Raw genomic sequence first — 26344 nt, 5'->3', positions numbered from 1 at the left:
CCCAGCACTGCCCTTCTTTTACGCTAACTGCTGTAGCCAACAAAAAGGCCCTCTCTCCTCTCAGGGCTGCCAGACCTCAGAAAGGACCTATTCATAACTGGGTTGTGTTGTTCCCTCCCTGGGGGGTGGGCCAGAAGGACTGAGGAAAGTTCTGCAGACCTGAGGAAGTCTGGGGCTGCTGCCCTCCTACGCTGTTTGAACATTCCGGATACTGAGGATTCAAAGGTTAAATCCATGAGACCTTGCAAGAGGGAAGGGTCCCTTCTGGGTTTATTTGAATAGATTTCTCCTAAGATACTGCTAGGAGAGAGGGAGCAAACGGAAATACCAGTAGTCCTAGGTGTCTGGCCCCAGAACAGTGGTTCTCAAGATTTATTGTGCCTATCAAGCTTCTGGAGTGCTTGTTAAAATGCAGATTCCTGGAGTGCCTGGGTGGCTCAGTCGGTTAAGTGTCTGACTTCAGTTCAGGTCATGATCTCACAGTTCATGGTTTTGAGCCCCCCATCAGGCTCTGTGTTGATGACAGCTCAGAGCCTGGAGCCTGCTTTGGATTCTGTGTCTCCTTCCGTGTCTGCCCTTCCCCTGCTCACATTCTGTCTCTGTCTCCCTCAAAAATAAACTTAAAAAAATCCAGATTCCTGGGCTGCACCTCCAGAGACTGCAATTCAATAACTGTAGGTAGTGTCCGGATATGCATTATAAACAGTCCTAGGATCACATTTTACCCCAGAGCCTATGAGGCAAAGTTGGAATGCCCCCAGTTGGGGCTTATTCAATGCAGCCACAGAACCAACTAGCCCTGTAGCTGGGACTCTATCATCGTAAACTTGTGGTTCTCAAGGCACCAAGGAAAGTTCCTGAGATGCTAGATTACATCAGGCTAAGTGGGGAGCTCAAGCTCAGAGTGGGAGAATTTCTTAGAGTTCCAGACTGACTGGCAAGATAAAGAGGGGGTCACCATGAGAGAGAAAGTGAAGTTCACTTGGAACATGGATATCCTGTATCGACTGTCCAAACTGGGCTGCTGACTGCACAGGCTTATAATGGAAATTCTTCTTGTTATCCTGAGGATCTTCCCATTCGGGTGGTCAAGCCATGTGGAGTTCAGTAAACTACTCATGAGCTGCCCTTTTCTGGATTTCACTCTACCTAACTGTAAAATGAGCGGTTGGTCCAGGAGACTGCTAAGGTTCCCCCTGGTCTGACTTGTTAGGGTTCTCCACCCCTGCGGCTTTGCTCCTTTCTTCCTCATATATGAATGCTTGTGCAGGGGCCAGGTCTGATTCTCTCACAAACCATTTACCTAGTATAAATAGAGTAGTGCCTACACATAGTAGGTGCTCATTAAATATTTGTTGCAAGAATGAAGAACTATCTATAATTGGTCATGAGATAAAATAGTCCCTATTGGAGCAAAGCCCAGAGAGTAAAGCAGAGGCAGGAGCTGAGGTTGTTGGAATCTCTTGAGCAAGAGAATTCTCACAAGCCACTGGCCCAGCCAGCTTCATGGCAGAAATCTGGTAATTTCACAGGCAGCCATGCTACATTTCTTTTCCTTTAAACAGATCTGTCTTATAAAAGGAATTTATGTACATCATAGAAAATTTATCAAATTTTAAAAGGTAGAAAAACATTTTGAAACCACAGCCCAGTGATTTTTCTTTTCTTTTTGGTACTTTTCTGTACTTTTGGAATTAGAGGAAAATGGTACATGGTATTTTTAAAAACATCTGTAATTCAAAGATTTTTCAGTGCTTTTCTATGCATGTCTAATGCATTTGGAAACCAGACTGTTGATATAGTGTCATATTGTGAATTCTCTGCCTACATGTTCCTTAAAGTCTTAAGCATCATTTTAGATGGCTTTATGATAATAGTACCTTTCTTTAACCACCCCCTCCTTATGGACATTTAGGCTTCCTCCTTTATGCTTGATATTACAAGTATCACAATGATAAGCATTACTGCCTACAAATTTTTAATCTGCATTTTTTTATTTCCTTAGGATAGAGTCCCAGAAGTGGAATTACTCTGTCAAAGAGTATAAAGCTCTTTAAACTTGAAACGCAGTGCCAAAATATTTTGTAGAGAAGTTTTCATCAGTTTATACTGAAAGTCACTATCTTTCAATTAGCTTTTTAGCCGCCTCTGCAGAGAAGAGGAGAAACAGCCTTGCAAGCTTCCCAGACGCTGCAATGCAAGGTGAGAGTACACAGGGGTACTTCGGTAGTTCTGCCTCAGCCGTCCCTCACCGGGAAGGCGCCCGTCTGGTTTCCTAATTCTTTGAGGTCTTCCTTTCTTAACTCCCCAGAAGAAAAAAGTGGCCCAGGGATGGAGCATGTTGGTAGTAAAGGCAGTGAGGGTGGAGGTGGATCCTTAGGTTTGAGCACAAAGAAGACTTTGTCAACAAGAATCCAACACTCGGAGATCCTTCATGGAAACATCCGTACATTCCAACCAAAGTGATCTTTCACAGACGGGCAGGATTACGAAAGAGGAGGAGTTGGTGGCGCCTTCCAGCTGGAGAGCTGCGGCGCCTTTAAGGCCCAATCCGGGACTCGGCCCTTTAAATCTGTGTCAGTTTCCCCTGACGTCAGCAAGCGGGCCGGCTACCCTGCTGTTTACCGCCTCGCGGCGCCGCACACTCTCCCGAGTTGCGAGCACCGGGGCCGCCACGGCCGCCCGCCCTTAAAGGGCCCGCGCCCCAGAAAACTCGCCGCGCCTCCCGGCGTCCGGTCGCTGCCGCCTGTCACGCTCCTCACCCTCAGACACTCCTCCCTTCCCGGCTGCCCCCGCCGCCGGATTCCCTTCCTTCCTCCCTCCCCTTTCCCGGCGTCTCCAAGCTCCCAGCAACCAGCCGCCCCCTGGCTCTCGCGGCCCTGGCTGGCCGCCGCAAGGTCTCCGGGCCGCGCTCAGCCCCTCGCGAGCTGACCCGTACCCCACACCCCCACCCCCTCTCCCGCCGCCCCTCCCTGTCGGGCCCCCTGGGAGCGTCTCTGCGGCTCTGGGGAGGGGACGTTTCCTAATCTCAGGCCGGGGTTAAAGTTCTGGTCCTGGTGCGATGCTGGAAGCTGCGGCCGGAGCCGCAACCCGTCCCGGAGGTGTCCTGTCGCCTGTCGCCGCCCCCGCCACCACCGCTGCTGCCGCCACCGCCGCCTTGCCGGGGCCATGTTCGTTCTGGGCTTGCCCTTCTTGGCGTTCTTGGTGGCCTCGGTCGAGAGCCATCTGTGGGTTCTGGGGCCCAAGAACGTCTCGCAGAAAGATGCCGAGTTTGAGCGCACCTACGTGGACGAGGTCAACAGCGAGCTGGTCAACATCTATACCTTCAACCACACTGTGACCCGAAACCGGGTGAGGGCCGGGCTGGGCTGGGGGCTGGTGGTGAGTGGTTGAGCAGACCAGGGCTCTGAGAGTCAGTCCATGCTCTTTAAGGAGGCTCATGAACGTGCCGCCCCACTGGGTTTCCTTTTCCCAGAAAGCCACTGGACTCTCTGGACCAGTCCTCCTTGCTTTGCCACCAGTCTCTCTGAAGCTCCCACTGGACAGTTTCTAAAGTTGTCTCCTTCCCATCTTCTCGTTGACTCCCCGCCCCCCCTTTCCACCAGCTGTGGTCTGAGCAGTACTGGCCTGTACCCTACCCAACACCCAGAATGGGACAGCCCATTCAGGGCTGGGCTGGGTGCAGGGGGAAGCAGGCTAACAACTGGGCTTGGCCCAGGAAACCCTAAGGAGATGAGACAGGCCTTCTGAAAGGCTCTGCTCAGGCAAGTTATAGCTGAGATTCCCCAGGAAGACAAATGTGGGACTTCTCAGGCTGCTGTAAAGCTGGGACCCTCTCAGCCCTCTTTCTGCCTTAGAAAGCCAGATGGCCTTGTAAATTGAAGGTGGTGGAGATAAGGTCAACTCCAAGTTGGATGGGAGGAGAGAAGGAGTTTGTCTCTAGTAGGGAATCTACCTCACTCTGACTTTCTGTTTCATTTTTTTCCCAGCTATGAGTTAAATATGGTCGTAGCTAGATCTGGAAAGTCTAGACCCCGGGGGCAGGGCTGAGATTTGGAGAATTCTTGCAGCCTGGCTCTATGGTCTCCTGTCTAGCTCTCTCCCATGATTGGGTTTACTAGAAGCAGTAGAACTGAGAGTGGGAGTCTGGCTATTTCTCAGAATAGGGAGGGATTTGCTTTCTGTGGCAGGCCAGGATCTGCCTTCAGTGCCTGTTTCTCTGAAGTTTGATCTCCTCCTGCTTAGAGTCCTTTCTTTCTGGGGTCATCCTGAGAGTTGTGATCTCTACCCCTCTGGGAAATGCTGCCCCTAGGGCTTGGGTCTCAGCAGCCCAGGGACAAGCATTGCCAGGATTTATTTAGTTTTATTATTTTTCTTTAAGCTCCCACTGTTCTAGGTACTTTCCTCCATGTGCCAAGAGCAAGAATGTCTCCGTTTTACAGAGGGAGAAATTGAGTCTCGGAGGTGTGAAGTGACTTCTCCACCGCTCTAGCCTTTGGTCAGAGCTAGGGATAGAGCTTGGCTCTCTTAGCTTTTCAACAGTCTGTTTCCCCACCTCCCCACTGGCTCTGGCCTCCAGATTAGTTGTTGAATGGGAGCTTCCTGGCTCACACAGAAGAAAGTTGAGGAGCACTTCTTGCTCTCCTGTGTCCCTGTGTGCGCATGTGTATCCCACGAACATGGATAGGTATGGGGTATCCTGGGGGTGCCCGAGGTCTCCATTGAGTTTCCTGTTGGGAAGTGAGGCCCTGAAGTTTCGTGATTCCTGTTGTCCCTGCACATCCCTGCCATCCAGGACCAGGCCTCTTCTAAGACCCTGTCCTCTAACTCAGTGATAATCCCTCCTGGAGCCTGGGGCTGCTCTGGGAGAAGAAAGGGCACAGCTGTAGCTCCCCAGCCTGACCAGGATAGGGAAAGAGCAAAGCAGTTGGCATGACGTAGGGCAGGGCTCACAGTCTCTGGAGCCATGTGTCCCGGGTGGCAGAGGTGGAGACATCATGGGCTTGACTGAGGGGCGTTTCCATGTCATTCTGCAGACGGAAGGCGTGCGTGTGTCTGTGAATGTCCTGAACAAGCAGAAGGGGGCTCCTTTGCTGTTTGTGGTCCGCCAGAAGGAGGCTGTGGTGTCCTTCCAGGTGCCCCTAATCCTGCGAGGGCTGTGAGTAGGACCCGGGGATCAGGGAGGGGGGTAGGCCTAGGCCAGGCCAGGCCCAAAGCCTCACCCAGGGCCTTGTCCAGGGCCTCAGACCACCCAGGAGTTCCTCTGTTTCTCCTCCCCATTCCCAACCAGGGGCTGGTCAGTGGCCAAGCCAGCCAGCCTGGAGCTTGCCAGCCTGGTTGGGGTAGGAGTAGGGAGAAGTTGGAAACCAGAGTGGAGGAACTGGGGCCTTGCTCCCTTGGAGAGGTTTGCTGGCTGGGGCAGTAATAGCATCCTGACTTTCTGCTTTGGGCTGTAGGTATCAGCGAAAGTACCTCTACCAAAAGGTGGAGCGAACGTTGTGTCAGCCCCCCACCAAGAATGAGTCCGAGGTCCAGTTCTTCTACGTGGATGTCTCCACCCTGTCACCAGTCAACACCACATACCAGCTCCGGGTCAGCCGAATGGACGACTTCGTGCTCAGGTCTGCAGGGGAGATGCAAGGGGACCACGGGACTGACCTCCTTCCCGAGCTCTGGGAGTGACCGTGGCAGGGGGGTGGGGGGGATTCTTCTCCTTCCAGGACCGGGGAGCAGTTTAGCTTCAATACCACAGCAGCCCAGCCCCAGGTAAGATCTCCCTGTCGACCAGCCCTCAGGAGGAGACTTGGGCATGTGGGAGGAGGAGTGGTCGGCAGGCTCTGCCGAGAGTCTCCTGTTGGCTGTACACACCGTGGCGGCACTGTCTGGAAACGGGAGCTCTGGCCCTCAGGCGGTAAGGGACAGGCAGCCGGGGAAGTGCAGAGGCATGGGATCTGGCTGCCACGTTGCCTCCTTGCCTCTTGGGGTGCTATCCCGAGTGCCCAGCTGAGGTTGAGGGGAGTGATGTAAGAATATAGGGCTGCTTGTGGGCAGGGCCTTTCTCCCCAGAGAGCCTTTACCACCCAACTCTGAGAAGATTCACACTTCTCCCTTCTAGAGGGCCAGAGAGAGCATCCTCATGAGATGGGGCTCTCCCTGCCCTTCCTATGCCCTCAGTACTTCAAGTACGAGTTCCCAGAGGGAGTGGACTCGGTGATTGTCAAGGTGACCTCCAACAAGGCCTTCCCCTGCTCAGTCATCTCCATCCAGGATGTCCTGGTAAGCTGTCTGCCCTTTTACTCTCTGCCAGCAGGTAGCAGAGCTGATAAAGAGGGGGCCCGGGGCCCAGGTCCCTGCCCATTTGCCTCTCCCTCCCTCCCCACGTAGTGCCCTGTCTACGACCTGGACAACAATGTAGCTTTCATCGGCATGTACCAGACTATGACCAAGAAGGCAGCCATCACTGTGCAGGTAGGAAATGGATGGGCCCTGTGGAAGATTGGCCAGGTGATGAGCTTACCAAACCCTTGCTCCTTCATCCCTGTCCCATTTCTACCCTAGTCTTGGCCTGCCAGTCCCTGAGGTTTGGGGCCCTCTCATATGTGTGAATGTTGATTCATAATCCTGATCACCTTTGGGGGCAGGAAAGAGCAGAGTATCCATTCTGGCTGTCCTATCTGCTTCATTCACTGTAATGATAGCTAAGAGAGGAAAAAGGGTCCTCCTGGCTGATGCTGAGTGTTGCTCTTGGCAAAGGCTAAAAACCTATGCTGGGTGAAGGGAGAGTGAAGACATGTGTTTACCTCACAACATCCAGCCTTGCAACTGTAGGAGGCAGCGGGACCCCTCCACCTTTTCTCCAGCTGATGCCCAGACCGCAAAAGGGCACCCGCGGGTTCCATGATGGTGGGTCATACACATATTTGCTCACCTGGCTATAGTGGAGGGTCATGGTTTTGGGCTCTGAAGCCAGATAACCTCGGCTCTACCACGTACAGGCAGTGTGATCCCTGTTCAGCAGGGATGATGATAGTCCTTACTTCATAGGGGTCTTTGTGAGGGCCAAGTAAAAATATTTGTGTACATACACACATATGTATTGATTTTGATGACTGATTATTTTGATGATGATGATGATGATAAAACATCATCATCACATCGTCGTCATTATCCTGCAGCGCAAAGACTTCCCCAGCAATAGCTTTTACGTGGTGGTCGTGGTGAAGACTGAAGACCAGGCCTGTGGGGGTTCCTTGCCTTTCTACCCCTTTGTAGAAGGTACCTTTTGTGTCCTGGGCCTGGCTCAGGGTGGGGAGGGCAGGGTCACTCCCTGGGAGGTAGAAGAACCTCTGTGGCTGGTTGGTGGAGCTGATGAGATGTGGGATTTGGGCCCACAAACTTTAACCAAGCTCCACGCAGCCACTTGTTTGACATTTTGTTTCCAGATGAACCGGTTGATCAAGGTCACCGCCAAAAAACCCTGTCAGTGGTGGTATCTCGAGCAGTCACGTGTGAGTGTGGGTGGCTGAGTGGCTCTTCCTCTCAGACCTGGGGGAGGAAGTGTTCTCTGAATGGGAAGGGTGATGCTCACCTACTCAGCGGACTGATGGGGTAGGAGGAGGGAGAATTCTTGGCGGTCTTCACAAGGGGAGGGTCAGGAGGTAGGTCCTGGTGTGATGTGCTACTGAGAGTCTGTGGCTGACTTTTGAAGTACTGAGTTCTGGTTCTCTCTCCGCCCCTTATGAGCCCTGTAATCTCACTGAGCCTCAGTCTCTCTGTCTCTCTAATAGGTAATAAGATCTGTCCTGTAGTCTCACCAAGTTGTGAGGTTTAGCACAAAATTAGCAGGAAAGTACCAGGCCCCTTAGTCAGACTCACTAAGTATTTACTGAGTGATCGAATGGAGCCCTTTGTAAACTGGGCTATATCTAAGTATAAAGATATAAGATAAAATATAAGTATGAGATAAAAATATAGATTTTTGTAAGTATAAATATAAGATAAAATAAGTATAAGATAAAAATAAGGGATTGTGATGGGAGGGGAAAGAAACTGTCTCTTCTTTACAGATTCTTTATTCAGCAAATATTTATCTAGCACCTTCTATGTGCCCGGTGCTGCGTTCTGGCTACAGTCCTCAGGGAGCTCCTGTTTGGCGGACAGGAATCTGTTGCTGTGCAGGGTGCCGATGGCCTGTGATGGGCAAAGGACAGGTCACAGGGAACACAAGGCAGAGAAGCCTTCCCAGAGGACATAGTCCTCGAGCTGTATTTGGAAGGAAAGTGTTTGAAGACAGGGTAGAGTTCTTGAGGAAGAGCAACATGAGCAAAGGCAGGAACCGTGTCAGAGTTTGGCATATTCGGGAAGCTGCCTACTGCTCACCCCTCTGGGTCACTACATTTGAGGGGAGATGCGGGGAGAGCTTGGGCCAGGCCCTTGTGTGCCATGGCGGGAAGCGTCGGAAGGCTTCGGTGTGCTCACCCTCCCGCCTCCCTCCCCACAGCCGAGGCCTATGTTGGTGGTATGCTCTTTTGCCTGGGCATATTTCTCTCCTTCTACCTGCTGACCATCCTCCTGGCCTGCTGGGAGAACTGGAGGTAAAGCGGGCTGCTGGGTCCCCCCCTGTTCTGGGGTGGGTTGAGCAGGATGTGCGCCAACCCAGGATAGTGCCCCACGCCATTGCGGGGCATAGGAAGGCAGGACCCTTTGAGGGTTCGTGGTTCACGAGGCCTCTGCTCTGGAAACCAACCCCTCCCCTCAACCTTCTTCCCAAGCAGGGAAGCCCCACATTGTTTCCCAGCCTGGGAGGAACCTTCAGATCACAGATGGAGGACAGGGTTATGGGGTGGAGAGGGTGGAAGGCAGGCCAGCTCAGCAAAGGAGGGATCCTCGCCCCACCCCTCTGGTTTGCCTCTGGATTCTGTCCCTACAGGCAGAGGAAGAAGACGCTTCTGGTGGCCATGGACCGAGCCTGCCCAGAAAGCGGTACCTCCAGAGGGCCTGGGCAGGGAGGGCCGAGTTTGCTTTGTGTTTTGGTGGACGGTTCCCTTCGGGGGCTGGAGGAGGAAGGGCTGGCTGGGGGCTTCTGGATGTCCAGACTGAGAAAGAACACTCTGCAGATGGAAATGGGGCTGGGCTATTGTGCCCTACCTGTGACCCTAACATGGCTGTCTTCATGGCTGCCCCTTGGTTCTTCCTCTGGGCCTAGCTATGCTGTCTGCCTCAGATGATGTAGCTCACAGTCTGGGGGGTTACTAACCTTTCATTCTCTCTCCTTTTCTTCCATTTCGCCCTCTCTGTCTGTCCTCCCTCCTGTTTGGGACCTTCTCTCTCAGCTTCTCTCCTTGGTAAGCGCCAGGTGCCGTGGGCAGAGGAGCTGAAATCCAGAGCGGGGGAGGGAAGGGACACGCAGGGGTGTCTGGGTGGGCCCTGGGCAGGCCGAGGCTCGCTGTCCTAGCTGCTAATGTAGATGCATCGATTCCTAGACCTTTCTCTGTCCTTAGCGAGGATGGATGATGGCGAGTGTTTCTACTGGAACACACCTGGGAGGCTGGGGCAGCTGTTAGTGGTGGCAGTGAGTTGTGTTTGCCAGGATAGATGCGTTCTCTCTGCTGCCACCGTGGCCTCTCTGTGTCTCTCTTCTCTGGATTCTTCCTTCTCTCTCTTGGCTTTTGGCTTCGGGCTGTTTCCAGAGCTAAGGGGGCCCTTGACCTCTCTTTGCAGGTAACCCCCGGGTCCTGGCCGATGCCTTCCCCGGCAGCTCCCCGTATGAAGGTTATAACTACGGTTCCTTTGGTACGTGTCCACACCAAAGGCTGTGCTCACCCACTCACAGCCAGGCCTCCTTAGGCTTCCACCTCCAACATGGCACAATGGCAGCCGGCCCCTTCCGACCCCCGCCTCCCCATCTCCTCCCACCTGCCTCACCGCTCACTGTTCCCCGCAGAGAACAGTTCCGGATCCACCGATGGGCTGGTCGACAGCTCAGGCACTGGAGACCTCTCCTACAGCTACCAGGGTGAGTGAGCCCTGCCGGGCAGAGCCGCGAAGCGTGGGGCCGGAGCTGGCAGCGTGAGACGTGGTGAAGGGCGGGTGCCTCTTCTGCCGGGCGCTGGAACCGGGGAAGGGCTGCTGTCTTCCTGCCCCTTTCCTTGCTCGTTCTTTCTCCCTTGGCCCTACTTCCTGGTAACTTTCCCTTTCCTTTGAAGGGCACGAGTGGTTCAAGCGGCGCCTCCCCTTTGGCCAGATGCGGCAGCTGTGCATTGCCATGGGTAGATGTGGGGGCGGGGGGGCGCTGCTCTGCCAATCAGCTCCTGCCGGGGCAGTTGACCGGGCCGGTAGGCTCCAGGGCCGGAGAGACGCTTTTGTGCATGGCTTCCCCATCTAATGCCAATAATTGCCCGCTTTTGTGCCTTTTGAGATAAGTGGGCACTGACCTCGATGCTGGTGGGCTGGCACCCCAGCTACCCCCAGGCCAGATGTTCTGGTTCGCTCTCATGTTTGCCAGCACCTCACTCCCTGGCCTGCCGGGGTAGGGCTCACGGGCAGGGGTGTTGTGTCCTGGCCTCCGGGGGCTTTGGTCAGGCAAGGTCACAGGAGGAAGCTTCTGAAGGCACAAGAAAAGGTCAGGATGAAGGAGCAAGTGCTCTTCCTAGAAGCAGCCTGTCACCCTTGCCTGCACCCCAGAACCCACTGGGTCTTTTTCCAGAGGGGGCCAAGGCAGTGTCCTCTCAGAACCCACATGGCTGGGCACCTAATCAGCATGACTTCTGCCGAATTCAGTCCTGCTGCTTCTGTCCGGGACCCAGGATCTGCTCAGTGTCCTGGCCTGGAAGTCCTAGTTCGGTGAGGGGAGCAAGGGTGGAGCGGTACCTGTCTGGTGGCCCGTTCAAGGGTGGCCCACCCTTGTTTCCCTCAAGGACTTAGGAGTACCCTGTCCCTCCTCCCAGGGCCTGAGCCCACCTCCATGCCTGCTCTCAGTCCACAATCTGCCTCTTCCCATTGCCTAGTAATTGTGACAATTGCCCCAGGTGGGTGGGGACAGACCTTGGGTTCTGTGCCTCCCAGGTAACTCTTCCCTCCTGCCCACCCCAGATCGCTCCCTTGACCCTGTGGGCGCTCGGCCACGCCTGGACTCCATGAGCTCCGTGGAGGAGGACGACTATGACACATTGACTGACATTGATTCAGACAAGAACGTCATTCGCACCAAGGTCTGGTGCTATGCGGCCTGGCCCTGGGTCATGGGTTTCCCAAGGAAAGGAGATTCTGTGTTTGGGCCCTAGCACATCTCCCTCTGGGGTGACATCTTAACGTGTTGTTGTTGTTGTTGTTGTTGTTGTTGTTTTGAGAGACAGACAGAGGGCGAGCAGGGGAGGGGCAGAGAGAAAGGGAGACACAGAATCCGAAGCAGGCTCCAGGCTCCGAGCTGTCAGCACAGGGGCTCGAACCCACAAGCTGCGAGATCATGACCTAAGCCAAAGTTGGACGTTTAACTGACTGAGCCACCCAGGCATCCCTCTCTGGGGTGACATCTGAGAGAAACAAAGGGAAAGAGCTCAGCTGGGGCAGGATAGATTCAGGGGAAACCGACTTCACCCCCAGCGCTTCCGGGCTGATCTGCCAGCAGCAACGGGATGGCCTGGAGCCCCCGCCCAGCAGAACTGCTGCCTGTGTGAGGGGGCTCCTCCTGTCCCCCTCTCTCCCCTGGGCACGGGGGACTTCTCCCGGGTCTCACTCCAGCTTCTCCCCAGCAATACCTCTATGTGGCCGACCTGGCACGCAAGGATAAACGCGTCCTTCGGAAAAAGTACCAGATCTACTTCTGGTGAGTGGGCGGCACGGCCAGGCCTTCCTGTTATTGGCAGGTGGTGTGGCGGTGTCTCGGGGCCTGGCCTGCCTCCTCACTGCCGCCCCTCGTCTCACTCCTCAGGAACATCGCCACCATCGCTGTCTTCTACGCGCTTCCCGTGGTGCAGCTGGTGATCACCTACCAGACGGTGAGCGGCAGGGCTGACTCCCTGGGCCCGGGCGGCATGCCCTCGTGGGGCCGCGTGCTTGCCCTCGCCACAGTCTGGGACGTGGCCTGAAGTGCAGAGCGTCCCAGCCTGGGCCACTGGAGCGAGTCAGGTCACGGGACTCAGGTTCCAGATCCTAACTCTGCCTCACCAGCTGGGTGATCTTGAGCAAGTCACTTAAGCTCCCAGAGCATCAGTTTCTTCATCTGCAAAATGGGGCAGCATGATCTCAATGACGGCACCTTCCCCAGCTTGTTGCAGGGTTTATGCAACAAGAGTCATGAGACTTTGTAAGTCTCGGTTTCCCTTCCCTTTTCTCTGTACTATGGGGCAAGAAATTGTGTCACGGTCACGCCCCATGATTTTTAGCCCCACCTGCTAAGGAGGGACAGCGACTGTGCGAAAGAGGGCTGGCCTGGTCTCCGGATGCACACACGTGCTGGTTGTGTGGCACTTCCCTGTCCCTTCGAATGGGGCCGGGTGGTGTGGCATGGGCTCAGGCCTGGCTCCCTCTCACCTGGGCTCTGGGCTGAGTCAGGTGCTTTAGCGGCCCCTCCGTGCTCCCATGCCCTGCTGCAGGTGGTGAATGTCACAGGGAATCAGGACATCTGCTACTACAACTTCCTCTGTGCCCATCCGCTGGGCAACCTCAGGTGGGGATGGTCTTGAGCCAGCCAGGGTGGGGGCAGGGGCTCTGCCAATGCACGTCCCAGGTAGGGAGGAGGCCGGAAAACGGGGCCAAAGCAACGCACCCTGTGTCGCCCCTTCCAGCGCCTTCAACAACATCCTGAGCAACCTGGGGTACATCCTGCTGGGGCTCTTATTCCTACTCATCATCCTGCAGCGGGAGATCAACCACAACCGGGCCCTGCTGCGGAATGACCTCTATGCCCTGGTGAGAGAGCCTCTGCCCACTGAGGGCTCGGCTCCAGACCCTTTCTAGCAGGCATGGCCCAGCCCTGCCCTGCCCTGCCCTGCCCTGCCCAGCCCACATCCCACTCCATTCCTCTCTCCCACTCTCCCTGTCTGGGTCCCTGCCTGCCTGCCTCCCTCCCTCCCACCTCTCCTCCCACCTCACCTCCTCTTTTCCTTCCTTCTCCCCAATAGGAATGCGGGATCCCGAAACACTTTGGCCTGTTCTATGCCATGGGCACAGCCCTGATGATGGAGGGGCTGCTTAGTGCCTGCTATCACGTCTGCCCCAACTATACCAACTTCCAGTTCGGTGAGTGGGGCCTCCCTCTTCCCTGGCTGAACCGTCCTCCGGCATCCCCACATCCCCCACAGGGATCCCCCAGACCCAGCTCTGCAAGGCACTCCAGAGCTGGGCTGCCTGTGTGCACACACATCCTCGCTTACGGAAGAGAGGCAGCTGGGTGCTATTTCCTTCATGTGTTGATTGTTTTCTACGGAAAGGCGTGTATAAAACGGAGAAAATGAACATAATTAAGATGTGGTCCCTGATCTCAGGGCGCTCAGACTAAGTTGTCCTTGTTGTCAGGGGGAGTCAGACTGGGTGGCAGCCGGTGGGGTGGTAGTGTGGTGTCAGAGGGACAGTTAAGGGACTGGAGTCCGCCCACCGCCAGCTCGCTCTGTGGCCCCGATGAGGTGGAGGGGCTCTCTTTGCCACCCCGACTGTCTGGGCTGGGAGGTCTGTGCTGAGTGCGTGTGTTTGAGCTCACATTCACATCCCCCAACGCAGACACGTCGTTCATGTACATGATTGCCGGGCTGTGCATGCTGAAGCTCTACCAGAAGCGACACCCGGACATCAACGCCAGTGCCTACAGCGCCTATGCCTGCTTGGCCATCGTCATCTTCTTCTCCGTGCTGGGCGTGGTGAGGCCCTGACCCGCTGTGCTCGTCCCGTAGGGAACGTACACACGTGTGCGCGCACACACACCCTCTCCACCTCCCGCAGGAGAGATCCCTGCTGCTTCCCTGAGGTGCCTTCCCTAGGCTCCTCGGAGAGCTGCATCTGGCCTGGCAGCGAGCGCTGCTCCCCGGGAGGAAGGGTGGGCTGCGGGAGCGGCCTGCTCAGCGCCTCCTCAGCCCTGCCCGCCGTGCCCGCCGCCCCCCCCAGGTCTTCGGCAAAGGGAACACAGCGTTCTGGATTGTCTTCTCGGTCATTCACATCATCGCCACCCTGCTCCTCAGCACACAGCTCTATTACATGGGCCGCTGGAAGCTGGGTGAGGGCCTGCCTGGGGCGGAGCGCGTGAGAGGGGGCCAGCTGGGCCCCGTGGAATGAGGGGTTGGTGGCCTCAGGGACCTGGATTCACAGCAGACTTTGGGTTCTGCCCTCTTGCTGGCGGCCCTGGAAGAATCACTGAGTGAGGAATTTGATGAGGGTTGGCGTGGCTGTGCCCTCTGAAGGCCCGGGGTCCTCTCACACGGCGCGGGCCAGGGTGACCAGGAAAGAGGGGAGCCCTCGAGCACTTTCCCTTCTTGCAGACTCGGGCATCTGCCGCCGCATCCTCCACGTGCTCTACACAGATTGCATCCGCCAGTGCAGTGGGCCTCTCTACGTGGTACCGGCCCAGCCCCCCAGCCCTCCTCCTCCATCTACTCTCTTCCCTCTGGCGGGAGGTGGGGGGACCCGGGTGCAACCTAGAGCCCGGGGGAGGGGGGGGACCAGCTGACTTGGGCCTTCTTCCACTTTTCTCCCTGTCTCTCTTCCCCTCTCTCAGTCCCCGTGTCTCTGCTTCCCTCCAGGACCGCATGGTGCTGCTGGTTATGGGCAACATTATCAACTGGTCACTGTGAGTCTGGCCATTGTCCGTGGTAGCCTGGCTGGGCGGACGACTGGGGACGTGGCCAGCCACTGGCTGCCTTGGGGGCCACGGACAAATTCTACACTTTGGGCATGAGAAATGGGGGCTGAGGAGAGCGCTGTCGGCACGTGGGGTTCTAGAATTTCTGCGGGCCTCTGAACCCAGCCTCACATCATAATAAAACGTGGGGTAGGAGTGAGGGAGAGCCCTTTCCTCGCTCTTGGACCTCCCCTGCTTCACCGGCTCTTCCTCCCTTGCCAGAGCTGCCTATGGGCTCATCATGCGCCCCAATGACTTCGCCTCCTACTTGTTGGCCATTGGCATCTGCAACCTGCTCCTCTACTTTGCCTTTTACATCATCATGAAGGTGAGTGCGGATAGCTCGGCCTCCTCTGCCAGCTGCCCTGCTTTTGCAGGAGGGAGATGGGCGCAGCCCGTCTCCGAGTAGCACTGAGAGGGATCGGGCATTTTTCGTTCCTGTCTTCGCCAGTTTGGGGAGGGGAAAGGCTCGGGTCTCTTGCATGTACTCCAGCTGTGTCCAAAGACCCATTTACTGAGCCCCTTCCATGTTCTAAGAAGGGCACATGAAACCGGTAGCACCGCAGGCTGTAGTTGGGCAGAACCTCCCTCCGCCCCCCCCTCGCCCTCCCCCTCCCCCCCCCCCCCCCCCCCGCCCCGCACAGGGCAGAGGGGGTGGGGGCGGGGCTCACTATGTCCACACAGGCTGGAGCCTCCGAGGGCCAGGTGCTTCCCGGGGACCCTTGTGCCATCCAGCGCAAGGAGAGCCCCCTGGCCGGTCCACCCTGCCAGCGCAGGGCTCTGGACATACGGAGGCCTGGCCAGGGTGAGCGTCAGGGGTGAGGATGCCGGGCTGCTGGTATGGGGCGTACTGAGCTGTGTAGCTGTGTCAGGTGATGGTGTGAATCCGCGATGGCTCCCTAAAGGATCCATCCCGTGTGCTGGGAAGTGGCATCAAGGGCAGGCTGGCGAACGGGCCGGGCTGGGGCCTGGCCCTCAGGCTGCTCTCCCCCCCACCCCCCTGCCCCCCAGCTCCGCAGCGGGGAACGGATCAAGCTCATCCCCCTCCTCTGCATTGTCTGCACCTCGGTGGTGTGGGGCTTTGCCCTCTTCTTCTTCTTCCAGGGACTCAGCACCTGGCAGGTGAGTAGTCATCCTGCCGAGAAGGTGGGGAGTCGCCCACAGGCTCGTTGTGAGCCAACAAATGGCCAGTTCTCTTTTCAAACACCATTTGTGAGCACCTGCTGAACTCTGTCACAGCTGCTTTCTCATTTATTCTTCCCAACTTTCAGTATACCAGCATGAAGGTATCCCCATTTTACTCATGAGGCAGCTGAGGTTCAGAAAGGCCAAGTGACCTGCCCAAGGTCACACAGCCAGTGAGTGGGACATCTGGGGTTTGAAGCCAGAAATGCCAGGTTCTCCCTTTTGCCTCACAGGCACCCACCATGAATCAGGCTTCAATTCTGTGATCAGAACTAAGTCTAGCACAGTCTCTTCCTTTGAAGTACTTAAAATCTAGTTCGAGAGAGACAGAGAGAGAGAGAGAGAGAGAGATGAACAATTCCTGCAATATTCTTTGCAATATGATATAGGAGGTGAAGGTATGGGCAAGACAGGAAGGAGGAATGGACACGAGGGCAGAGGACAGAGGAGATCCAGGAAAGCTTCCTGGAGGAGGCAGACTGTGCTCGTGGCCTTATAGGCCTTGGGTGATGAGAAAGCACCCTGTGGCCCATAGATGCTGTGACCTGAGTAACGTTACAGAGGCAGAACTAGACGAGGCAGATTTGGAGTCGTGAATGCACTAATTTGGAAGCTGAGTGAAAGACTGAGCTCCTGAGGGCAAGGCAGTTCTGGTCTTCTCGGTGGCCTCAGCGTGGGGCACAGACAGTCCCCAGACACAGTAATGTCCGGGCAGGGTTTGCTGGATAGGGTTATGGGTGAGCATGGAGGACCACGAGTGCCTTAGGTCATGGCCCACAGGTCATAGCTCCTGTTGTCCTCGAGCAGGGCTGTGTGACCAACCAATAATACTTTGGAGAAAAAGTGATCCTGGAGTCACTGATTAGAGCAGGGGGCAGAGTCCGAGGCAGGGAACCAAGTTAGGAGGCTTTTGAAGCCTTCTAGTGTCTCCAGGTGATCTCAGCCCTGTGCTCTCTTACATAAAGGGCAGAAGAATCTGAGGGTAAAAGTGAAAGGAAAGGGAAGGACAGAAGCCAGCGTCCTCGGGGAGAAGCGTGTAACAGCCAGTTCTTAGGTGTGGGAGACGAGGCAAGGGCGAGTCAGAGGAGGGTGCTCTCCTGCCTGGCGCCGGGAGCAGGGCAGCCCGAGGGAGCCGGCAGCAGGTCTGGCCCCAGCCTTGGTGGGCAGCGTCTGCAGGCGGCTCTCCCTGTTCCTCCCCAGAAAACCCCCGCAGAGTCTCGGGAACACAACCGAGACTGCATCCTCCTGGACTTCTTTGACGACCACGACATCTGGCACTTCCTCTCCTCCATTGCCATGTTCGGGTCGTTCCTGGTACGTGAGACTCTTCTGCCCAAGCATGGGGAGAGGCCGAGGCCGGCCCCTTGCCTGTGCTTGACTCAGCGTCCACCCCCCAGGTGTTGCTGACACTGGACGATGACCTGGACACCGTGCAGCGGGACAAGATCTATGTCTTCTAGTGGGAGCCAGGCCCCTCGCTTTACTCAGGGGGCCCTGAGCTCCTCTGTCTCCCTGCCCAGAGCCCCTGCAGCTCTGGGGGCGTGCATCCCCGCCCTGCAGCCCAGTGTGGGTAGTGGCGGGACAGCGAGGCCCAAGCTTGGCCCGGGACAGTCACAGCGGTGGGCCTGGCGGCTGCCCTCTGCTGAGAAGGAGGCCTCCTCCCGCAAGACCCCAGATGTTGGCCACTTGTTGCTGCTTCTCAGTGTTGAGGGCCTCTCAGGGGCCCTGTCCGTTGGCTCTCCGTCTGTTCCTCTGCAGGAGGAAGGAGGAAAGTGTTGCCCTGCCCAGTTCATGCCTTGCGTTCTGCCCGTCCCTCCCCTCCCCACGAGCCTATGACTGCGAGCCCTTTCTTCTCCCTGAGTTCCAGTCCAGGGCCCGGTTGGGCCTGATTCTCTGTCCTGCACCAGGGCCCCATAGCGCTTTGGGGCCATACCTGACTGCCATCACTGCCCATTCCAGCCAGGATGAATGGGCTGTAGGATTTTGGAGGCTGGCCAGCTGGTGCCACGCTTTTGGTGCTATGGCCTAAGAGGGGCTTCAGGCAGTGCTGCCTCCTCCCTTTGACCTGTGCTTGGAGCCGGTTCTGTAGTAATAAGGGTCAGCTCATGTGTGAGAGTCGCCTTTGAGCTGAGGGACTGAATTCAGAGGTCACCTGCCTATGTCGTCAGCCCCCGGACTGATGTTGGCACCAGGATCAGAGGGAAAGATCAGTTCACCCCTTTCCTTCTTTTTCTTTCCAGGCCCTCTGTCCTGCCAAGCCCCCACTGGGGGCCTTTCAGTGCCATTGACACTGCCCAAGAATGTCCAGGGGCAGAGGAGTGGGACACAAGGCGCCTAGCTCCTCTTGTCTCCTCATAGCCGCGGGAGCCCCAGTGCCTATCTTAGAAGGGGGCTCAGGAAGGGACATGATCTTCCTCTCAATGTCCCCAGTCCAGCCTCACTCTAGGACCTGGGGCTGGCTTCGGTGTTTCCGTCCTGTCTTTGGCCAAGTTTTGTGTTAGTCACACACATATACATGTATGAAACCTTGAAGTTTACACTGAGCCGCCCCAGCTCTGGGCCCCCTGGCTGCTCTGTCCTTTGAACCCCTTCCCCTACCCGGTCCATTCCAGATGCCAAGACTGGGGGAGGGCAGGTCAGGCCTCTGCCTTGGGGATGGGAGTGTGTCTTATTCTGCCCAACTTGTTTTTACAGCTCTCCCTTGGGCTGGGGAGAGGAGGTGGATCTGGATCCGTTTTCAGAACTCCGTTTAATGTCTGTTGCCATGCTATGGTTGCATTTCTGTTTTCTATGAATGGGTCTGCATTCAATTAAAGAAACAACCGGACGCAGCTCTTGGGCCCCTGTTTGCTCCTCCTTTCTGGGTGGAGATGTTGAGAATGAAGGGTGGGGCAACAGTCCTACATTTTCCGGTTCTCCTGGTCTACCTTTCTCTCTCAACAAGAGATTCCCCTTTGTCTCCCCCACGTGTCCTCACGTCCTCAGTCCCCAAGGTTATTCCTGTCCTTTGAGCAATAGCATCAATGCAGGAAACACTTACCAGGGGCCATTCCGGGTACTGTGCTGGCCGGAGAGGAGAGTGTGGTGAATAAGCCTTAGCAGCACCATCTCTCCTCTGCGACCCCCACCCCTTACCTGGCACATGGCAGCAGCTTCTGGCCCACCTACCCCCCCCCCCCCCCCCAAGTCGGGCCGGTTTCACTTCTGACCCTAGCCTCTCCCGGCTGGGCAGGCTGTGTGTGCAGGCAGTACTTCCTGACATGACTCTTTTTTTTTTTTTTGGTGAGCGAGAGAGCAAGTGGGGGAGGGGCAGAGAGAGAGGGAGACAGAACCTGAAGCAGGCTCCAACCCACAAACCGTGAGGTCATGACTGAGCCCAAATCAGGAGTTGGATGCTTAACCCACTGAGCCACCCAGGCACCGCCCCTGACACGACTTGAGTAGAGAATGCAGGCCGAGGCCGGGAAGGTTCTTGGGGGAACACAAGCTGCTGGTATATGGTGGGTTACTGCGCGTGGGCGGCAGGCAGGCTCCCAGAAGCGGGCATTTGAAATGACCCTAGAAAGTTGATTTAGGTTCCAGCGGGCCTAGGATAGCAAGATCGGGGCGGTGGCAGGAAGCTGGTGAATTCACAACTCACCAGAGGACTGCCGCCCTCTAGCTGATTCCCCGCCCCTCTCCCTGCCCTTCCCAGCAAATGCCACTGGAGGGCACCCTAGCTCTGTGCCACTGGGCTCTGGCCAGGGGAGGCAGGCTGTGGTGGGCGGGCCTCCCACCAAGGCCAGGCCTGGCTGACCCCCTCCCGGAGGTGCCGGGTGTGCCGGTGTCCAGCGTGTGGTGGGGAGTGTCAGCCCCTCCCTGCCAAGCCGTCCTGGGAAAAGGGGTGGGGTGGTGCCACAGCCGGCAGCCCAGAGACCCCGCAGCAAGTCTCGCCTCCTGCCTCTTCGCCAGACCCCTGAGGCTGGGTGCAAGCCACATAGGAGTGAGTCTCCTTCCTGGAGGGATGGAGGCCAGTCTGTTCTTTAGGGGAGGCACAGACTGTTCCAAAGGGAGGGAGGGAGGAGAGCGGCCTCTGAGCCTCCAACCCAGCCTTGGTGTCTCAGCCCCGCCAGGCCTTAGAGACGCCCTGGATGAGGGCCAGGGTCCACTGAGCTGCTGCCCAGCCCTCAGATTCCGCCCCAGCTAAAGCATCTAACTCAAGACCCAGCCCAACTGGAAGCGCCCAACCCGAGCAGGGTGGTTACACCCGACAGACTCTCAGCTCCCACACGGGGGCCTCTGGGGACGTCCAGCTTCTGCCACTCATGGCCTCCCACGTGGCCTCGGGTGACATGCACCCTGAGCCTGTTTCTTCACGTGTAACGCGAGGTTAGTGATTATCCCACCAGGTAGCCCTGGAGATTAAATGAGAGCATTTGCGGCAGGTCCTCAGTAAAGGAAGTTCCTAGAGCCGAACCCTCAGGAGGACAGGGTGGTGGGTTACTCCACCACGGACCTCAGGGACCTGTCCCCCAGCTCTTTCCCCCTCTCCCTGGCCAGACCCTCTTGAATTGCCCCCTCCCGTCAAGTCACACACGGGGGCAGGGAGCAGTGCAGAAGGAGCAGCCCTAGGGCCAGACAGCAGGGCAGGGCTTCGTGGTCCTGTCCATAAAAGGCTTTTCCCGGCTGCTTCCCAGCCGGCAGCGCAGCTCCGCCCCGCCGGCTCCATCTCCAAAGCACGCAGAGAATGTCCCGGGCAGCCCCCGGCAGACTGCTCCAACTTGGTGTCTTTCCCCAAATATGGAGTCTGTGTGGAGTCACTGGGGGGGCGGGGGGTGGGGAACGGGACGGGTTCCTCTGGCAGGGAGAGGGCCCAGGGGTGAGCCAGCGGGGGAGGCTGACATCACCGCGGCAGCGGCCCTTTAAACCCCCCACCCAGCCGGCGCCCCATCCTGTCTGTCCAAGTTCAGACACGGAGAGCTCATTCCCGCCTGCGAGTCTCGAGGAACTCCTGTAAGTGCAGGCATCCCCGGGTTGGAGGGGAGGTGGGCTAGGGCTTAGGGACCACGGGGGTATTGCAGAGGGGCTCTCACGGGCCCTGGCCTGCAACCCCATGGCGGGGAAGCACGTCCTCTCCTCGTACATTCCTCATCTCCAGATGGGGAGGTGGCCTTAGCTTGATGAGGGTGGGGGGGTGAGGTGGGGGGGGGGGTGAGATTGCTGGAATCCTGTACTTGGAGTCCTTGGACCAGGCAGCCCCAGGCTGATCTCAAGATGGCTTGGCCGGTCAGAGGGACTGATGGTGGAGACCTGAGGTCTGAGGTGACAGGGAGGCTCCCCACGTTTTTGGCCATGGTCATACCGACAGAGTGTGTGATGGGCTCAAGGTATTGGGTTAGACCCAAGGCTCTGTCTGTTGTCCATGTAAGAGGACATCCAAGGAGGTGAGGAGGTGTGCGAGCACAGCAGTGCTGGAGAGCAGTGTCCTGCTGGCGGGCACTCGGCTCTGAGCAGCACAGAAGCCCTGGGAGCCACTGAGGCAGTGGAAAGGACCACCAGACTCCTGTACCCTGGAACAGCCAGGGTGGCCCGGTGCAGGGACCTGCGAGAGCTGCGTTTTCTAGACACATGGCTCCTTCCATCCTCTGAAATGGGAGATGACCGCACGGCAGGCAGAGGGGTGAGGGCTGGGCACCCCCAGGGGCTTTGCAGTGTTGTCCTGCATGGCTCACACAGGGCTGGGCGGGCCTGGGACCCTGGGCCTTTCCCGAAGGGTCTAGCTGGTTCCCTCAATGGTTGCTCTCCAAAGGGCAGCAGTGAATAGGGCTGCTCTTCTCTGCTTCCAGAATTTAGAGGAGCCGTCCCTCTTGCCTTCTCAGAGATCCACGTGTGCCTGCTCTTATTGGCTGTGTTCTATTTTGAAGAGCCAGGGGCCTGGTGGTCCTGGAGAGACCCCTGGTTCCTGCCGGTAACAGGTGCACGCCACCCCTTTGCAGCTGGCCCTTGTTCTTTCTCTCAGGGGAGGGGAAGCTGACAGGAGCCACGGGGCCAGAGGGTCAAAGCGGAGTCCAACTGGCCGGCCTGGCCTGCTCCAGGAGGCTTTGTCTAGAAAGGCCTCTGGGTGGGCTGCCTGGCAACTGTTTCCCTCTCCTCTTCCTACAGCTCCAAGGTGGGACTGGGGAGGTCTTGGTCAGAGGACTTAATGAGATTTCTTGGAATTCTCCACTTCCGGACTCCTCATGTGGAGGCAGAGGGTGGGGTTGGGATGGTGGGGTGCATTTCATCCCCTTCCCTGTTCTGGTAAAAATCAAATATTGTCTCTAGATCTAGGGGCTGTAGCTTTGTGTACTTCTCACTGTGAGCCTCGATACCTTAACTATCTGCTCCGAATCTCTTAGACTGCAAGCTGGGGGTGACGGCACTCCGCTTCCGTCCTGCTCCTCACCTGCTGGCGCAGGGTCTGGGAGGGTAGGTGGGTGGGGAGGACGAGGAGGGCAGGGCGGGGAAGGTGGGGTGTGCGCGGCCCGCCTGGGCTGGTGGGGTGAAGGCCGAGCGGGGCCCAGGATGAAGGATGGGCTGAGGGCACTTGGACCCAGCTGACTCGTGGGTTTGGACCCCTCGTCTTCGCCCTTGGGCGGTTGGGAAGCAGGGGTGGGGAAGGGAGGCGTTGGGCTGTCTGTAGGGAAACAGAGACTCTGCTTTTGGATTCTCTGGCATCACTGGCCAGGTGAGGGTGCCGGTGTTCAGAGGTGGCCCAGCCCTCGGGCTTTTCAAACCGGAGAGAAGTGAGTTGCCCAGTGGCTGGAATCAAATGAGTTCATCTCCCGTGTTCTTTCTCTCAAACTTTGTTGTCCTCTCAGGGGATGAATGGAAAAGGAGTGGAGGCCAGAGTGGGAAGAAACAGTTTTTGTCCCTGGGTCAGGGGCTGGCTCTCCCAGGTCACCACCAGGAGGCGACTCTGGGAGGGAGTCATAGACAGTGCCTGGGAGAAGGCACAGCTCTCTGAGGGAGATGACATCATCCTCGGTGCACAGATGGGGAACTTGAATGCAGGAAAGTTGTCAGCTATGGGCGAAGGAAGGGTTGGGCAGCTGACCCGAGACCGTGACAAGCTCCCCACGGTGGTACAGGAGAGACGGTCTGATATTGGCAAGAAAGGGAGTCGGGGGAGCACAACGACTACCCCCATCCTCAGACCATTCTCTCCCTCCCAACCTCTGACCTCTCTGAGGCCAGGTGATGGGTCTGGCTTCATCTGGCACCTCTCTCGGAGGGCTCTTCCGAGGAGCTCTGGGTGATAGCTGGGGCCAGGTCAGGTTCCTCTTGACCAGCCACATCTGCCCAGAGGCCTACCTCGCCCGCCCTGCTGCTATAGCCTTCCCCCTACATCTCGGGGCTCTCCAGAGCAGTGCCGGCCCCAGACCTTCAGGGCAACAGCTGCTGCTGCTGTGCATGGAGAGGGGCTCCCCACGCTCTCGCTGGCAGATTCTTGGCTCTGGGATACCCTTGGAGGGCTCTGGCTCCTGGGTTACTCAGCTACTACAGTGGTGGGAGCCTGAGGGCACGAGGGAAAGTCTATGGGTCTATAAGTGTTCTCTCTCTCTCTCTCTCTCTCTCTCTCTCTCTCTCTCTCTCTCGGCTCACCTGAGGAAGTACAGCTTTTTGACCAAAACCTCTTGGGTTTTGCTGGCTTCCTAGACCTTTCCAGGGGTGGATAAGTTTGAGCCTCTTCAGCAGCTGTGGGCCAGAGGCTGAGCTGACCTGGCAAAGAGCTGGAGTTTTGGAGCTCCAGCTTTGGGGTTGGGGGGATAAAGCAGAGGGAGAAGTAGGGCAGGACCACCTCACGCCTAGCTGGACAAAGAAACCCGCTGCTTTATTTTGGAAGGGTCGTGTGGCCTCTTCTGGAAGGTGTCTCCAGTGCCTCTGGTCAATCTTGGCAAAGAGAGAAAGCTCTAGACCAGCCATTGTCAAACTACAGCTCATAGGCTAAATGCAGCCTGCTGTTTGTGTAAATACAGTTTTATTGGATCAAAGCCTGCTTACTTGTTCATGTATCGTCTCAGGCTGCTTTCCTGCTACAATGGCAGAAACCTCATGTCCTGCAAAGCCTAAAATACTTACTGTCTGGTTGCTTACAAAAAGAAGTTTACTGACCCTTGCTCTAGACTTCCAAAGATCTGGTCTCCCATTTCTCTGGCCTCCAAGTTCAGAGGCTCCCCGGACTGAGGGGATGAGCCTGGCCCAGACGGGCAGTGCCGTGAAAACAAAATGAGGGAATGGGGAGGTAAACATCTAGGATGGATGGCATCCCCCCCCCCCCCGTCCTCCTAGAAGCCGGAAGGCCCGCCGAGCACAAGTGAAAGCAGAGTTGTTCTCCGATCCTCTGACCTTCTCCCTTCTCTGGCCTGTGCTGCTTTAGCTCTCCCTCAACATGGCCAACAAGGGTCCTTCCTATGGCATGAGCCGCGAAGTGCAATCCAAAATTGAGAAGAAGTATGACGAGGAGCTGGAGGAGCGGCTGGTGGAGTGGATCATAGTGCAGTGTGGCGCAGACGTGGGGCGCCCGGACCGTGGGCGCCTGGGCTTCCAGGTCTGGCTGAAGAATGGCGTGGTGAGTGGTCCCCTGGGAAGGGGGGCTGGGGCTCTGCTGGAGTTGTGAGGCAGGCGCCCCGAGCTGAGTGCCGAGCTGCGTTCTGTGCCTGGCAGATTCTGAGCAAGCTGGTGAACAGCCTGTATCCTGACGGCTCCAAGCCGGTGAAGGTGCCCGAGAACCCTCCATCCATGGTCTTCAAGCAAATGGAGCAGGTGGCTCAGTTCCTGAAGGCGGCTGAGGACTATGGGGTCACCAAGACTGACATGTTTCAGACTGTTGACCTCTTCGAAGGTACAGAGAGAAAAGGGGTGGAGAAGGTGGGTGCAGGACAGGAAGCTGAGGCAGAGGGGACGAAGGATGATCAAAACATGCCACACAACAGGTCTGCATAGTAGGAGCAGGATGTGCCGGAAGGGTACCAGCCAGGCTCTCGAGGGCATCGTAGGATCTCCTGGAGCCTCCTTTGATCCTGGGACAACTTTTGCCCCTGGGTTGGCCATTTTTCTGAGAGGTGGGGCAGGCCCTGCCCTGGAGTCCCGTGTACATGGCCCTGAAGTTCACCCTCATCCCTCCTTTCTTCTCACAGGCAAAGACCTGGCGGCGGTGCAGAGAACCCTGATGGCTCTGGGCAGCTTGGCAGTGACCAAGAACGACGGGTACTACCGTGGAGATCCCAACTGGTTTATGAAGTACGCGGCCACCCGGGGTTCCTTGTGCTCCGAACCTGTGTCTTTGCAGGGAGATGGGAGGTGGCCTGGGCTGACTGTCAGGCCCAGCGGGGAGGGGAAGCAGAGAGCTGGAAGGTCCAAAGTGAAGGTCTAGGCTGGGTAGGAAATGGGTCCCTGGTACTTGCCATTCTCCCTGGTCCACGGGGTGAGCCAGGTTAAGGAAACAAAGAAGTGAGATTGGGGGGGGGGGGGGGGGGGGACATGGGACCGGTCTAGGAAGCGACAGAGGAAACAGAGCACAGGAGGGGGGGAGGGGGGATGAAATGTGCAGTCCTGATGAGTCTTTATCCTGGTTTCCCCTCTTTCAGGAAAGCCCAGGAGCATAAGAGGGAGTTCACAGAGAGCCAACTGCAGGAGGGAAAACATGTCATTGGCCTACAGATGGGCAGCAACAGGGGGGCCTCCCAGGCCGGCATGACAGGCTACGGACGACCTCGGCAGATCATCAGTTAGAGGGAGAGGGCCAGCCCCCAGCCCTGTCCTTCCCCGGCTCGTCGGCTGCAGCCATCCTGCCTAGCCCGCCTCACCTGCACCCGTGTAGTTCCTCAGCCCCGGCCAAGCTTCGAGGCTCCGTCACTGAGCAAAGGTGACCGCACTTGGGCAGCTCTCCCCCACCCCTCAGCCTCAGCCCAATTTCTTACCCCCAAGCACCACTCCCCTGACCCTCCTCCCAGCTCCCCCGCCGTCTCCCACCGTCTCACCCCATCCTGGGCCGGGCAGGGGGGACGTGGGCTGGGGGTAGCCTGGGCGGGGGGCAAGTCCACTAGCCTCCTTGGCAACAGACGCCTATTGAAGGGAATCCTGCCCAACCTCCCTCCATTTATTTTTTTTTCTGGAATATTTTGGGGGTTGAAATTCAGAAAGGAAACAAATATATACATCAATCTTTTCTCAGGCCTGGCTGGCAGAGTTTGATTTGCCCTGGTCACTTCTGATTCTAGAAAACATGAGCAGGGAAGAGGCAGGCAACATTTATGTGGGTTCCTGAAGGCCAGCTCCGAAGGACCTCTCAAATTCTAGGACCTCAAGGGG

The 26344-nt window shown here is 57.1% G+C and overlaps 2 protein-coding genes and 1 long non-coding RNA gene across 7 annotated transcripts; 2 read left to right on the top strand and 1 right to left on the bottom strand.

Moving 5' to 3' along the window:
* The first annotated feature begins 2873 nt into the window (after positions 1 to 2873).
* Positions 2874 to 18843, top strand: SIDT2 (SID1 transmembrane family member 2). Of its 4 annotated transcripts, XM_027036604.2 has the most exons (28): positions 2874 to 3351; positions 5037 to 5158; positions 5457 to 5621; positions 5721 to 5766; positions 6175 to 6276; positions 6385 to 6468; positions 7176 to 7275; positions 7443 to 7508; positions 8501 to 8594; positions 8930 to 8982; positions 9333 to 9344; positions 9721 to 9792; positions 9944 to 10015; positions 10206 to 10268; positions 11092 to 11210; positions 11751 to 11824; positions 11930 to 11996; positions 12594 to 12667; positions 12786 to 12909; positions 13122 to 13239; positions 13717 to 13853; positions 14098 to 14206; positions 14469 to 14545; positions 14730 to 14776; positions 15050 to 15155; positions 15839 to 15949; positions 17213 to 17326; positions 17410 to 18843. In XM_027036604.2, exons 1-28 carry the CDS (start codon positions 3169 to 3171, stop codon positions 17470 to 17472), a joined length of 2574 nt encoding a protein of 857 aa, XP_026892405.1. In that variant the 5' UTR covers positions 2874 to 3168; the 3' UTR covers positions 17473 to 18843. The 4 variants fall into 4 exon arrangements, with proteins under 4 accessions (XP_026892405.1, XP_026892406.1, XP_026892407.1 ...); XM_027036605.2 differs by lacking the exon at positions 9333 to 9344; XM_027036606.2 differs by lacking the exon at positions 10206 to 10268.
* On the bottom strand, positions 7060 to 13017 carry LOC128311930 (uncharacterized). 2 transcript variants are annotated; one of them, XR_008290647.1, is made up of 3 exons: positions 10434 to 13017; positions 9257 to 10108; positions 7060 to 8190 (listed from the first exon to the last, which is right to left on the bottom strand). It is a non-coding gene; the product is annotated as an uncharacterized LOC128311930 (long non-coding RNA). The 2 variants fall into 2 exon arrangements; XR_008290646.1 differs by having other exon boundaries at positions 7061 to 9373; positions 9540 to 10108.
* Positions 18844 to 20846: 2003 nt separating the features above from the next.
* Positions 20847 to 26206, top strand: TAGLN (transgelin). The gene is made up of 5 exons (XM_027036613.2): positions 20847 to 21004; positions 24411 to 24602; positions 24698 to 24875; positions 25171 to 25273; positions 25621 to 26206. The coding sequence occupies exons 2-5, from the start codon at positions 24423 to 24425 to the stop codon at positions 25763 to 25765; spliced, it is 606 nt and encodes a 201-aa protein (XP_026892414.1). The 5' UTR covers positions 20847 to 21004; positions 24411 to 24422; the 3' UTR covers positions 25766 to 26206.
* Positions 26207 to 26344: the final 138 nt, after the last annotated feature.

This window comes from Acinonyx jubatus, chromosome D1, assembly GCF_027475565.1.
Source record: "Acinonyx jubatus isolate Ajub_Pintada_27869175 chromosome D1, VMU_Ajub_asm_v1.0, whole genome shotgun sequence".
In the NCBI taxonomy this organism is placed as follows: domain Eukaryota; kingdom Metazoa; phylum Chordata; class Mammalia; order Carnivora; family Felidae; genus Acinonyx; species Acinonyx jubatus.
This window is presented reverse-complemented; position numbering and strand designations above follow the sequence as displayed.